The following is a 14,496-nucleotide window of genomic DNA, read 5'->3' as shown; positions in this document are numbered from 1 at the left end:
TCTTGCTGGCATGAGCATTAGTATCTAGGTTTGGTGGCTGATGATGGGATGGACTCCCGAATGGGGTACTCTCTGGATAGTCCATCCTTTCATCAGGCTTCATAGCGGAGGGGCAAACGCTCTCTGCAAGGGACTTTTGTCGATTAAATGGTTCTCTTTGTCTCTTTCCATGCTCAGGACCTCCTGCATTGCATGGGAAGTGGCTGATGAGACATGACTTTTACATTCATTCTAAAATGCGGCAAGGCTGGCTTTCAGAACTGGTTTGGTTGCTTCGCTTTGAATTTCTCTTTGAGTTTGTATATCCATGTTAAAAATCCCCCTCCTGGTGTCATTCGAGTGCTTTGTTCTGTTCTGTTCAGCTGTGTTATTTTCCTAAACAGTTAGAAGAAGAATTGTCAAGATACACAGTCTGTAAAATTCTTCCCAGTCAGAAATAAGTACGTATGCCAGGATCATTCAGAAGGTGAAATTTGCTATCTTTATGCTTTTGAAAGCCTGGGAACAGTTTCCAACCATCCTCTACCATATAGCAGTTAAAAAACCAAAACACAAAAACCAGCAGTTTGCCAGAACTGATCAGGCTTAAGCAAACAGCCCTGTGCTGATGTGTCCAAATGCTACCCACTGGCAAAGGGAAGCACTTTGTTAAAATTTGGTGCATTTAACTGTGCTGATTGTGGTTTCCATAGTGATGGTGAAATGGGGGCCAGCCAAGTCCATATACACCTCACTCTGCACCTTGCAGTCTGTTTTTTCTCTTTACATGAAAATTTTTCAGTTAAATTATCAAATATTAATTGTATAGATTAGTGGGTTCACTGCTATTCATTAATACACTATGCATTGTGTACATCCACCCACTCTTCTGCAACCTGGGACCCCCTGCCCACGTTCCCCCACCACCCTTCTCTATTTGTCTCTATCACCCAATTCCTTTCTCTTCTCCTGCCTTCTGTTCCATTCAGCCCTTCTTCAGGTTGACTTGCTCATCTCCATACCTGAATAAGGTGTGTTTAGCTGCATCTGCATTTTTTCACTCAATGCCCCTTCTCTAGTCCATCCCTTGTACCATGCCTTGAATAGTACTCTATTATATAATTGTACTGCATTTTCTTTACCCACACATTTATTATAGGGCACCTGGGTTGGTTCCACATTTTGGCTATTATGAATAGTGCTGCGATGATCTTCGGGGTGCAAGTCTATTTTAGTTATAAATACTTCATCTCAGATCATGTGGTTCTTCTACTTTTAATTTTGTGAGGAGTCTCCATTTCTTTTCCGGTCTACGCTCCTGTCCAGCCTCACCGAGGGTGTGTAAGAGTTCCCACCATTTCCTCTATTTGACAATACCCATTCTAACTGGAGCGAGAGGCAATCTTAACTGTGGTTATTTTTGTTACGCTGTTTGTTAAGAATCAAACCAAGCCTAGGAAATGCTAGGCAAGGACTTTAGGGAAGAACTGTGACTCCAGACTTGTTTTGTTTCTCTATAGACAAGGTCTCATTCTGTAACCTAAGCTGGCCTAGGATTTGCCTGGCTGACCTCAAATGTGTGATTCTTCTGCCTCAGCTTCCTGTGTGTTGGGACTACAGCCTTGAGCCAATACGCTGTGCCTGTTGTGGTTTGATTGATTTGCGTTTCTCTTATAATACAACCACAGTGAAAGGGAACTTTAGTTTTGTGCTTGTTGGACATTTGCATGTTCCATTTTAAGAAGTATCTGTGATGTTCATCCTTTTGAGTTCCTTCTGTGTTCTGATGTCAGTGTGCAGCTTTCCATTTGCAGATATTTTTCTTCCAACCTCGTCTCTTAATCTTGTTTTGCTGTGTCAGTATTTCTTAGTTTGATGTGAACTCATTTGTCTATTTTGACTTTTGTCACCTGTGTGTTTAGATTACTATCATCCCCCACTACCACCACCCTCTCTCTCTCACACACACACACATACGCACACACACACACACACACACACACACATATCTTAAAGTAGTTCCCCTGTTTTCATATATTAATTTCATGGTTTCAGGTTTAATTCAGGCTTAAGGGTTAGTTATATCCCTGTTCCAGTTTGAACTGGATTTCTTGTGTGGCGAGAGAAAAGGATCCACTTTTATTCTTCTGCACGAGCAATATTCAATTGTCCCAAATAGTTATTGAAGAGACTGACTTTTTTCCACTATTAGATTCTTTTTATTTATTTATTTATTTATTTATTTATTATTATATGTAAGTACACTGTAGCTATCTTCAGACACATCAGAAGAGGGTGTCAAATCTCATTACGGATGGTTGTAAGCCACCCTGTGGTTGTTGGGATTTGAACTCAGGACCTCATGAAGAGCTGTCAATGCTCTTAACCGCTGAGCCATCTCTCCAGCCCCACAATTAGATTCTTACCTTTGTCAAAAACTATTTGTGTTGGGATATAGCTCAAGGCCAGAGAGAGAGAGAGAGAGAGAGAGAGAGAGAGAGAGAGAGAGAGAATACTATACATTACTATACATATACATACTCTACAGTTGGGATCTTTCCAGACAGAGAAGGGTCTTTAATGTCCTATTGGGAATAAACAAACCCATGCTAACGCTACAGACCTGTGCAATGAAATATATACAGTGGACATGAGCAATGATTAGATGACCAGGGTCCTACTCATGGTCTCTAAGTCACAGGATGCGTGGAACAGTGGAGCTGGGTAGAGCTGAGAGGGGACCTTCAGTGAGCACTGCCCACTGTCCTTCCAGGCCTGTTTTCCAGTCTGTGGTGCTTTGGGGGCTGTAGTTGATCTTCTTTTGTTCAAGTCAGCACTGAAGCAACACTGTGTCTGTCAGAGCATTGAGGGCGGGTCTCAGGTCTCATCTTGTGATGGCTGATGTCTCTGCTAACCAGGGGAGGAGGTTTTTGGGTGGTAAGAGAGAGAATCTTCTTTGCTTTACTTGGTGGGAAAGGTGAGGGTTTCTGGCAACCAAAACTAGGTATGAAGTGTTCTGTGTCTCATGGGCCACAAACATCTGTCTCATTTTCTTTCCTCTCCATATATGATTATTTGATTTGCTCACCATTTCTCCCTCCTCAGAAGTTAAACCAGTCGCTCTAGACCTCTTTCTGACTACAGAACCTTAAGCCACAGCTCCAAACACTAACGGTCTCTGTATAGTTCTGAATTAGTCTTGGCGTGACAAGTATTATAAAAGATGTGGATACTTTAAAGCTGGTCTCACCACCATACGCTATGTATGACTCTCGAGCACAGGGTGAGGTCGGACTTCTTTGCCACTGAATACCCACCAAGCCTGGAACAAAGCAAATGCTAAGTAAATGCTGTATGGATGTGTGAAATGTGCATAGAAAAGGCACTGGGAATTCTGTAGAGTGCAAGGTCTGGGCTAAGGTCATCTGATACAACCATGAGGAATGAAGTCTGACACAGGCTGAAGAACTATAGTAACTATAGAGAGATTGCGGCTGCTACAATTTTATTGAGAGCAGTCAAGCTTCTTATCCCTTCACCAGGAACAAATTATAATGGCCATTGCCAGGATCGATAAAATTGTAGTTCCCAGGATACAATGAAGTTTTCAAGTTGTACGTGGCGTACCAGACTAATTAACATCTAAGACCAATTGTCCTGGCGAGCTTCCGTGCTTCCTTGACTCCTAAGGTAACATACAGAGAAACACAAAATGGCCGGATCGCTTCACTGCCTGAGGGAGTGCACCCCTCTCTCAGGAATCGGAAGACGCATGGTGCCGCAGGGCCATGGACTCTGACCTCTGGCACATGCCTGTCAAGGCAGCTAGGTCAGGCCAACTCCATGGTTGCCGGCAATTGGTAAATGTTCTTTTGGGGGGGGGGCATTTTTCTCTGTAAGTTGACCTGAGTCAGTGGGAACTGAAGTCACTAGCTCTCACTGTCCCACGATAAGGGCCTTCAAATTCCTTCCTTTTCAGTAAAGGTTGGATACAGTGAGTATTTAATAGTAGGCTGGAAGAACAGCTCGGTGGCCAAGTATGTGTTTAGCTTTCCCGAGTTCGTGGGTTCAACCCTCGGCACCAACCAAAAATAAGCAAACAGTGAACACTGGCGATGAGACAAGTTTACACCGTGGTGACAGCCTCAGGAATCCTTTGTTCTAAGCACTGGGGAGAATGAGCCAGCTGGGACACTGCCAATCCCACGTCTTCCTGTTGCCACTAACCTTTACCCAACAAGGTCAATGCTGGTGGCAGTAACTACACACTCCACTTAGTACCGGAAATTCTTACCTAGGTAAAACGAGCTCACAAAAACAGTGGGGATGTGGTGAGGGTGGTGGGAGAGTGCAGGTTCACCACCACCCTCTACTTGTATGGGGTGTGTTAGCACTTCCCTCTAGAATGGCTTTCTCTTGCCAAGGGACCAAGGTTTTCTGCCTTTCCCTCCAAAGAGTCTATATGTTGGGTACAGTCTCTCCTCATTCCCAGTTGCCCTGCCACAACACAAGAACCATTCTACTATATTGAGGAACAAAATCTGCTTCTCGTTTATGAGTAAATAATGAGCAAAGTCCTTACTACTGACATAAACGTGGACACCAATTGCTTCTTGTGTGGTTTCTTCCCCAGTTAAAGTCTCTCCTTCTGTACTGTTTCACAAAACAGTCTCATGGTAGCAGCCGTCACTGCTGTGTGCTCTCTAATGTCAGTCCCAGCTCTCTTTCCTTTTAATGTTTATCATGGGCCAGGTAAAACCATTTTCATGAGCATTCTGAAACGAACTATGTACTTCTTACTACCTTCAACACAGTTACCAGAACAATACTTATTCCTCGACCATGGGCATGGTCGAGGTGCCAACCATTTTCAGAACTCTATTTCTGGCATCATCATTAACTTGTTTCTTTTGTATTTTGAAATTGGAATTCAGCTGTATAGGAATAGATGGACAAAAATATGAATATGTGTGTTTTCATGTTCACGTTTGCACACACACACCCTCAGATTTTGTTGTTGCTTTTCAAGACAGGGTTTCTCTGTGTAGCCCTGGGTGTCCTGGAACTCACTCTGTAGATCAAGCTGACCTTGATCTACCTGCCTCTGCTTCCCAAGTGCTGGGATCAAAGGCACGAGATATGACTCCCTGGCTTCATCTTTTTCTCTTTAAATCAGGAAAGATCGGAATATTGAATTGTTTCTACTACGTATGAGGAACGCTACTTCTGCCTTAAGTGGAGTTTTCAGTAAAACCTACAGTAGAAATATGATGGATTTTCTTATCATCTGCAGGAAATGTTTGATGTTATATTAGATGAGAATCAGCTTGAGGATGCCTGTGAGCACCTGGGAGAGTACCTGGAGGCGTACTGGCGTGCCACCCACACAAGCAGTAGCACCCCTATGACCCCATTACTGGGGCGGAACGTGGGCTCCACAGCCCTCTCACCATACCCCGCAGCGATCTCTGGACTACAGGTACTACCTTTTGTCCCCTTTGGCTTAGAACTCGTGCAACCTTATTTTCAGGATCCAGTAGAGAATCAATTAAGATGACGACTCCAGCGGTGTAGAAGCTGAGGACCGTGGTTTAGTTCCCAGCATCATGGGTAACTCCAGTCCAAGGAGATCTGAACTCCATAGGTGGCAGGCACACTTGTGGTACACAGACACACATGCAGGCACAACGTTTATATGTATAAAATGAATAAAACTTAAGTTTTGTTTTCATTAAAGGAGAAAACTAAACCTTACACGGATCCTGACCCGTCACTGAGAAAGCCTGCCCTCCCCACAAGTTTCTCTTCCTGAAGAATTCTGCTATGGAGGGATAATGAATTTCACTTAGATTTCTGAGGACCCTGAGATCTCTGCTAGACTTAATAGTCGGCTATTTGCACAGTAATAGCAATCAGCTTGCTCTCGACTGTGTGGCCAGGGACAGCACTTCAGCACAGATAGGCCTCCAGGCTGCCTTTAACTGTTCGTGTTCCGAAGGCTGCTGAGCCTGCCCTCCCCCCTTGTACAGACAGAATGCAAATGATGACAGGTACCCGAGTTTCCAGGGGTACCTAGGGGCCTCCCTGATCAGTGTACGGGGGAGTGGAGATAAGCACGAAGAACGTCAGAGCTCATCTCTTCTGCTGCTCCGCTGTTGCCATCAGAACTAGAAGTTGGACTGCCAGAGGCGCAGTGATACAAACTGAGTCCTGCCTTTCTGCAGTAATAATTATTCACCATTTACCAAGCAGCTGGAGTGGATCCAAATTCCAAGCTGAGGAACCTACAGTCAAATGAGCCTCTTGGCAACGTGACTGGCTTTGTTTTAATGGGTTATAATGATAGTCATAATTGAAGATTTCGTAGAGTTAACCCTAAGCTAACCGGCACTCTCTGAAAATGTTATTGTAACTACATTACTCCACTGCAGATGGCAGGCACCTTTGTAAGCAGAGAACCTGCCAAATAAATGAATTTCTTCTGACACTAGAAATGAATATAGGAAACGGACAGTGGTAATGCTCAGCGTGACTGTATGCACCAGCACTATCTCTTGCCTTGTTTTCCTTCCGGTATGCCTCTCTAAGAGCAACAATCCCATTGGGTATGGATGACTCTGGGTGGAAATAAAGGGAACAGGTGAATGGCCCAGTAAGCTTTGTCGTGCTGGAAGATTTAATGGTGCATTTTGTTTATAACGCATAATCCTACAACTATGCACGTACAGTAACGTCCCCTGATGAGTTCATTTGGTGACCTACTTCTCCTGGCAACCAAAGGTGTTTGATGACATGACCTGTGACCCACTAAGTGAGTTTCCTTGTGTGGGAAGCTGATGTACTTTGGAGAAGAGGTACCTGGGCCCTTGGTTGCATCATGTTCCTGCTATATAATCTATGTGACCTATCTAAGCTGGGAACACAAACAGACAGGTGCTCCTTAAGTAAGGAAAAAAAAAAAGTCAGATAATATATTCTGGGCCATCAAGTAACCGCCTTAAGATGTTCATTTCAATTAATAATATTAAAGAACTTGGCTTATATTTGAAGATTGTTTCTGTGTCAGATACAGAAACAAATGCATTATTTAATGGATAGTACAGATAGTAATTTCATTCATTTTTTTCAAAGCTATAAGGAATATTGATCTAGGGCAAGATGAAGTAAATAAATAGTGACTTTTGGAGGAAAAATTTTTTTATGAATTCATGAATCAAATAATAGATCTTATTCTAAATTTTATTTCCTAGTGATAAAATAATCCTCATTTTTTCCCAATGGAGAGAATTATTAAGCATGTCTAAGCAGATTATGTTCTATTTGAGTCCACTTTCAGTTCTTGTGTTTCCATAGGAAACACAGTCATTCAATATTCTATACTTACAGTCATAGACTAATAGTAATAAAGCATCTATGTATGTTGCACTCCAAAGAAAAAGACCAGGTATTCTAAGCAGGACATTTGTGAATCAAAATGCTTCATTAGGTCAGACAGCAGCTCGTTGTGTAGACCCTGATACTGCACATGTGTTAGCATGTTTAGCTGTTACTGCATATGCGTTAGCATGTTTAGCTGAATGAAGCTGACCTTATCTAACCAGCGAACTGTCTGATATTCTTAGAGTCAGCGAATGAGACACAGCAACCATTCTACAGAGAATTCTCCAATTGAAAGACGAAGCCTAATGACCTCGGATGAAAATTACCACAATGAGAGGGCCCGCAAGAGTCGGAACCGCTTGTCTTCCAGCTCCCAGCAGAGCCGAGATCACTACCCTCTCGTGGAAGAAGATTACCCTGACTCATACCAGGACACTTACAAACCCCACAGGAACCGAGGATCACCTGGGGGGTGCAGCCATGACTCCCGACATAGGCTTTGAGGCTGCCGAAACAAACAAACAAAAATCATCCGTTGACAATTTGCCATAGTACTGCTATTAACCAGTCATCTTAATTTGGCAAGCACAGCACAGTATCTGCTGTGTGGGTGGGCTGCTGTCATTTGATCCTAGGGGCAAGAATTAAATAGAAGTACATTACGCCCTTGAGTCTAGATGGGTATTAGATGCCCAATCATATAGGTATTTTTAAGTGCTACATTTACATGATAACAGTACCTTTTGTTTTCTTCATAGATTTTAGACACATCAATTTGTAATTTAGGGTACTTATCAAGGCACATATAAAATAATTTCCCATGTAGGAAATTCCAAATGACCAGTTCCAGTTGGAACCAATTTATAAACCAATTCCTGTTGGAATTTGGGTGAATTGACTGGAAAGTCTACTTGAGCATGTTGAAATCAATTGAAAAATCAGACAAAGAAAATATCCAATAAAAAAATCAAAATATTAATAGAAACCAAACCCAGCTATGGAATTTATTTGCTGGAAGCTAAATTTACACTTCAAGTTGGAATGTATAAACATTTTAATAATATGTTAATGTTGCCAGAATGGCTTTTCAAACTTACCAAATATATTGATAGTGCCAAAAAAAGATCTCAGAAATCTTAATGCAGAAATTATATAATCGCCTCAGATTTTAATATCTTTATTTTTCCTGATACAGCTGTCGTATTCAAAGTGTTTTTGCCTTCTGTTCAGTCAGTACCGTTAGCCAGTTTGAAGTTGACAAAATCCGGGGGATATTTGAGAATAGTAAAGAGAAGCCCAAGCACGACCAGTTCCGGGAAATGGAGAATGAGGCGTTGTTTCTTCTGTAGTCAGTTTGTACACAACTGCACACATCTGGAGCTCCGCAGTCAGCTAGCAGAGGTGTGGCCAGAGCTTTCTGGATACAGCGGTGATTGGCTCTGGATGGGAAGCTGTCCTTCCTGCTACTCCCGGACACCAACTTAGCAGCTCAGCCAGCATGGCTGAGTATCTTTCCCTCAGTCCAGCCAGTCTCTGACTTTGGATATAATGAGTGTCTTGGCCCTGCATCACACTCCTTTTATTTTTCATGGGCATAATCAAATTAGGTACCAAAAGTTATGTTTTCACAAAATAATTTGGAAAAGTTAAAACACTGAATTAAAACCTTGAAAAAAAAAAAACAAACCCTCACAGATTGAGAATATATTTGTTCACTAAAAGCAAGGCAGTTTTAATGCACGCCATTAGAGAGAGTTTAGAGACTGCTCAGTATCATTGCAAGCCTTTAGATTCCCAATGAGTGTATTTATGGAATTGGTGACCTATGTCCTATATTATTAAAGAAGGCTTTAATCCAAGAAATTATTGAAATTGACCCTTTGAAACAAATGTCTTTATGACAAATGTCTTTATGACACATATATGTGTTTTCTAAAGACCCAATTTGAGCTAGATATAAAGTCTCTTTCTATTAATGCCTTGAAGTCAATTTTTAAAACAAGTATAATTAATTTTATGTTAATTTTCTCCAAAAATTTCAAGACATGGGCCCCCAAAACTATGTACCAGTTCATTAATTTTCCTGATCAAGAGTCTAAGTTTCATATTCTTAATCAGTTATTCATATCTTGAATCCCATCAAACCACTGTCTTGATTGTATGTGCAACCCGTTATGAACCTGCTTATCTGATAATGAGGCTGCCTGAAATTTTGTAAGTAATCTCAAACATTTGATACATTTAAACACGGGCTCAGTAAAATTGACAAGCTACCATCTGATACAGGCTTGTGAAGCCCAAGTGTCATCCATCGAGGCTTACAGAATTTTCTGTTAAGACATTTAACAGAGCTGTATTCATTGGGCTCTTTAATAAGCATATAATCTTCCATTACTGAAGATTTCGTTAGAACACAGAAGAGCATTTTCCAGCAAACAAACTATATTTATTACATGTATAGCACATATTTGCATGAGAAAGAAAACATTAGCCAAACATTTTCCTGTATGCTTTACTGGTTTCTTGTTTGTGCGCATTAAAGCATTTAATTGCAGAGAGTGCACTTGGGTGTATAAATTTAGAATAGATTGCTGTTCAGCTTTTTCTGCAGTAGCATTAGCAATTTGGTCATTTAACTACTTTAAGATATTTCTATTTTATGGAAGGTAGCTGTAACAGCATTTACATATATTTCCTAGTCAACAAGGCTACCTTTCCTTTCAACTTTGAGGGGTCACTTGGTTCTCAAGCTTCTCCAGCCTTTTTCTCCCTCCACCCTTTTGCTCTTCCATGTCATGCTGGAAGATGGAGGCCCATGTAATTTGTGCACAAGACTCATCCATAATCTGCCATCAAAAGTCCATACCTATTTTGCTTTGCAGTTCTATTAAAAAGCTAGCAATGTTGGGAAAGGGTAAGACATATATTCTTGATGAATATATTCACTGTTTCACTTCAATTTTGCGTATCTTTCATCTTCCTCCTGTAAGCTTCTCTCCTTCAAATGAGGAAGAGAGAAGATTCCTCCTCTCTTTGTAAAGGCTCAGAGTTGCTTGTATAAATGACTAAAATCCAGATATATACTAAATAAAATCTTTTATTTTTGCCAAGCATACCAAGAACCTCTAGGAAATGCCTATTCCATGAGTACTTTGCTTTAATTCATTTTACTCAAAATGGCAAACGATGACAAGCAGGAGAAATATTTCTATATCATTTGAGGCTATTTTCACTTATAGAATAGACCATGTTAGAATTCTGTGAGTTTTTATGCTATATAATAATGCAGACTCATGCAAACAATGTGGAAATGTGGTCCTGGAAAAAGAAGAAATGCTATTTATGTTTTTTTGGCTTATTTCCAAGACTATAATATGACTACAATATCATAATCAACACTGTCACCTTGTTTATGCTAACACCTAACAACACATAGTAGTATTTACAAATAACTGTGATTCTCTCCCATCTTTATATGGCTCTACTGGGTAGATTGCAATAGTTAGCAATTAGACTCATGGTCTTTCCTAAAAAGTCTCAACTGTGTTACTACACAAATCACTACATCATTTCATCCTTGAAGGAAGGAATTTTAAAGTCTGAAACAAATTGAGACAATTATTTGTTCCACTTTGAATAATCTGTGATTTGCTCCCATTATAATTGCTGTCTGCAAAAATGTATTTTTAGAATGTTAATGTCTTTTCATACCTGCATACTTGAACTTGTCTTTTGTGTGGGGGGCCTTAAACTTCATAGTAGAGAATGGGGGTGTGAAAAGGGAATGAAGACAAAGAAGCTGTGGTAAAAGATAGTGCACACACTCTTCCACTTTCAATGAACATATCCCAAAATGTTGAGGCACAGTATGTCAGTGAAGAACGTTTCTAGGCAACCTTGATTTGCAAGCTAGTATATTTTCTTACATAATTTTATTTTGGTATTTGCTAAAGAAAACAAAAAAAAAAAGAACCCAATACCACCATACAAATTGCCCTCTGTAATGATATGTTCACTACCTCTTCTCTAGAGAAAACAGTCTGTGTGGAGGGGAACGTCCCGGTGAGAGTCCATTCTGCCAGCCGTGGGCGGCGTTGGAAGTGTTCAGACACGCCTGCCCTTTAGAGTTCACACTGTTTTCAATGCTCCCAGCACGTTCTCATTTCTTCAACGTCAGCAAGGTTTTCTTGAAATCGATCCACGGCTTCTCATGACGTGAGTTTAACAAGAAGCCACCGTAGGGAGCAAAGCAAAGCGAAAGGAACTACCTCTGTGCCAAATGTAGCCTCTAGCTCAGGTCTAAGGAAGAGAATCCGGAGACTAGATGTTTCAAGGCAGAGCTGGTTGATCCTTGAAGTCTAGGGGTACTAAGGACATGCTGTGGCCACTGGATAAGGATCTGCATTGTATGGAACTCCCATGTAATTGCAACAAACCTCATAGCAACATTTCAAATAAATGATTACATAACCTTTACTCCTTTATATTTGCCTGTGTCTCTCATGACAGTGTTACATTTTTAATTACATAAAACTAATCCTTGAATGACTGCGTGAGTTAAAAACTACAAGAAATCATGTAACAAAATGTTTATCAGTTCCTTACATCTTTAAATATTGTCAACACTGTAACTGTTAATTAAGTTACTTACTCCAGCTGTGTCTACCTGGCAAACAGCCGTCCTTTTTGTTTAAATGATGATGATAGAATCAGACAACTTAAGAGCTGTAGGACAGACATTAAGAATAACTTCTTGTTGAGTTAAGCAATCCAGTTTATCAAAATCGTAAAACTGGCTTATATGGGCAGACAGCTACAGCATTCAGAAATGACTCTTTAAGGTTTCTTCTTTTGTTAAAAGGACCTTTCTCCAATGAAATAATCCTCTGACAGCAATGTCTTCCCTTGTGGATAACTTAAGACAAAATGCTGCATGTAATGAAGTTGTAATATGAGAAGATTAGGAAGTATCTCATCAGATAATCTCAATTAAGGGCTGCAACTCCTACTTGCCATAAATACATATAAATAAGAGGGGATAGTGCTAAGACTTGGGTAATCATAACTTTTCATGAAACTTTCCTTTTGGTGGATGTAAAATATTCACAGAAAGATGGAAGAAAATGTTACCAATGAACTTATAAGAGTTTAGGGAATTCACTGATTCTTCCTCATTTGAACGTTATAAAGAGTTAAAGTGAGGACCGAGAAGAGTAGCAGATCTTTAGTGTTTCAAGAGTCTTGGGTTATATTTTAAATAATTAAATCTCCCAGCAAACAGCTCAATCTGTATTTACGCAGGGGCTTCTCTTGCCCTACCTGCGTACTACTTCATACACTTCACGGAAATCAGTGTGAATTCCATACACACAGGGCGTCCCGGATGCGGGGACATCGGAGTGAGTTCTGTTCGCACAGGGGTGTCACACATGTGGGGGTCATTAACGCTGTATTGTTGCATACTATTTTTCATATGCCTTACAATATTTTCTGGAACGTTATTAAAAATGAAAGCATTTTATTGCCAAAATAAATCTATGTTGTTACTTCTGCATTAGCAGTAGAAAAATAATGTAGCAAAAATATATATTGTACAGTACAAAATTATAATATATATATATATTTTGCCAATAAATGAAAATAGATCGAGGAGAAAGAAGCACATTTGTTATAGCACAAACTTACAAAAAAACCCACTGTTAAATTTGGCAGTCCTGTTCTTAGACTTATGTAGATTTGGTTCTCTGTCTTAGCAGATTTATTTCATCGCTCATATTTGTAATTCTGCTGCTTGATATTTTCCAGCAATTTATTTCATAGCCTTGCAATCTGTGAGTGTAATTTACTTATTTTATTCCCTTACATAAAACATATGACCTTTATTTTGTGTTACGACTCATATTATATGACTCTATTTTTCTGTTCCCGTTTCTTCTCCTTTGGTAACAGATGGCACAGCCGGTGAGCTCGCAGGGCTCCTCTGGCCTTTGGATGTTCGAAGTTTATGTTTTTCCCAGCCTCAAGTTAGAGATCAGTAAAATGTCCCCATGGAAAAATATTAAGTAGGGATTATTTTTTTGTTTTGTTTTGTTTTGTTTTGTACTTGATACTATTTGAAGCATAAATTAAAGCTATTAGCTGTATTTTAAGAGGTGGGAGGGATTAAAAATAATGTTATTAATAGGAAACATACTAAAAATAACTATGGCAAAATGATATTAAAAGATACCCCATTCTGAGGGCTGTTGACATCCCAGGCTATTCCTATGTCTCTGCTGATGTGGTGGGGGAAATGCCTTTGTCAAATAACTTTTGTTTTCCTTTGGTTATTTATTTTAATAATTTGTCCCTTTCATTTTTGTTACATAGATATGCGTAGCGTTCTACAAGGCATGCTGGGGAAAATACACTATGCAAATGTACACCGCGCTGCATGCTTTGTTCTCCCTCCGCTTAGTGGCTTTAAAGAAAAAAAAATGTGGTGTTATTTTTGTGAACAAAGACATTTAACAACAACAACAACAACAAATACAGAGTGCATGCATACAGTATCCTAATTTCTATGAGTTGTTTTATGGAATTTAAATGTGTACAAAAACTGCATTAATTTTTTCTTTTATATAATAAATGAAAAAAAACATGGAAACTAGCATTCTACCTTTCATTTATATTCTGGAAATATACAGAAATTTCCAAATGTAGTAAATCATAAGCAATATTCCTGCAGCTTTTAATGGAAAATAAATTTATATATTTACTCTTTAAAGAAAAAAAAAGATTCAATGGAGTGACTGTTTCCTGATTATTCTGCTAGATTCTATGGGTTACCACAAAATAATGTTTTATTAGGAAAGAATGTATAAGTTGCACACACATGTAGGAAATGGATTATACCAAAATAAATGTGTGAAATAAGTCTGAGTGTAGAAAATATACTAGATAAATCTTAATGGTCTCAAGACACCCTTAAATGATGAGTGTAGCAGTTGCCAAAAGTTTCCAGAATAATAGGTTTGGAATTATATGATTGGTATTTAATTATGACTGAGCCTTTCACACACATCCCAGAGTTGGTTGCCTATGTACTTTAACAGGATTAGAATTGGACTTCTCTCTCACCGTGGTATACAAGAAGTT

At 39.7% G+C, this 14,496-nt stretch overlaps 1 protein-coding gene across 5 annotated transcripts in view; it reads left to right on the top strand.

Moving 5' to 3' along the window:
- The window catches only part of Cacnb4 (calcium voltage-gated channel auxiliary subunit beta 4), a 254,056-nt gene extending 239,942 nt beyond the window's left edge, over positions 1 to 14,114 (top strand). For 4 of the 5 annotated variants that reach the window (XM_021192084.2, XM_021192085.1, XM_021192087.1 and 1 more), the window contains 2 exons: positions 5,273 to 5,458; positions 7,602 to 14,114. In XM_021192084.2, coding sequence (XP_021047743.1) covers positions 5,273 to 5,458; positions 7,602 to 7,862 — 447 coding nt within the window. In that variant the 3' untranslated portion in view covers positions 7,863 to 14,114. The remainder of the gene's footprint in view (positions 1 to 5,272; positions 5,459 to 7,601) is intronic. The other variant, XM_021192086.1, reaches the window with a different exon arrangement.
- Positions 14,115 to 14,496: the final 382 nt, after the last annotated feature.

This window comes from Mus pahari, chromosome 3, assembly GCF_900095145.1.
Source record: "Mus pahari chromosome 3, PAHARI_EIJ_v1.1, whole genome shotgun sequence".
NCBI classification, from domain to species: Eukaryota; Metazoa; Chordata; class Mammalia; order Rodentia; family Muridae; genus Mus; species Mus pahari.
Note: the sequence above shows the minus strand (reverse complement) of the source record. Positions and strands in the feature narration are given on the sequence as shown.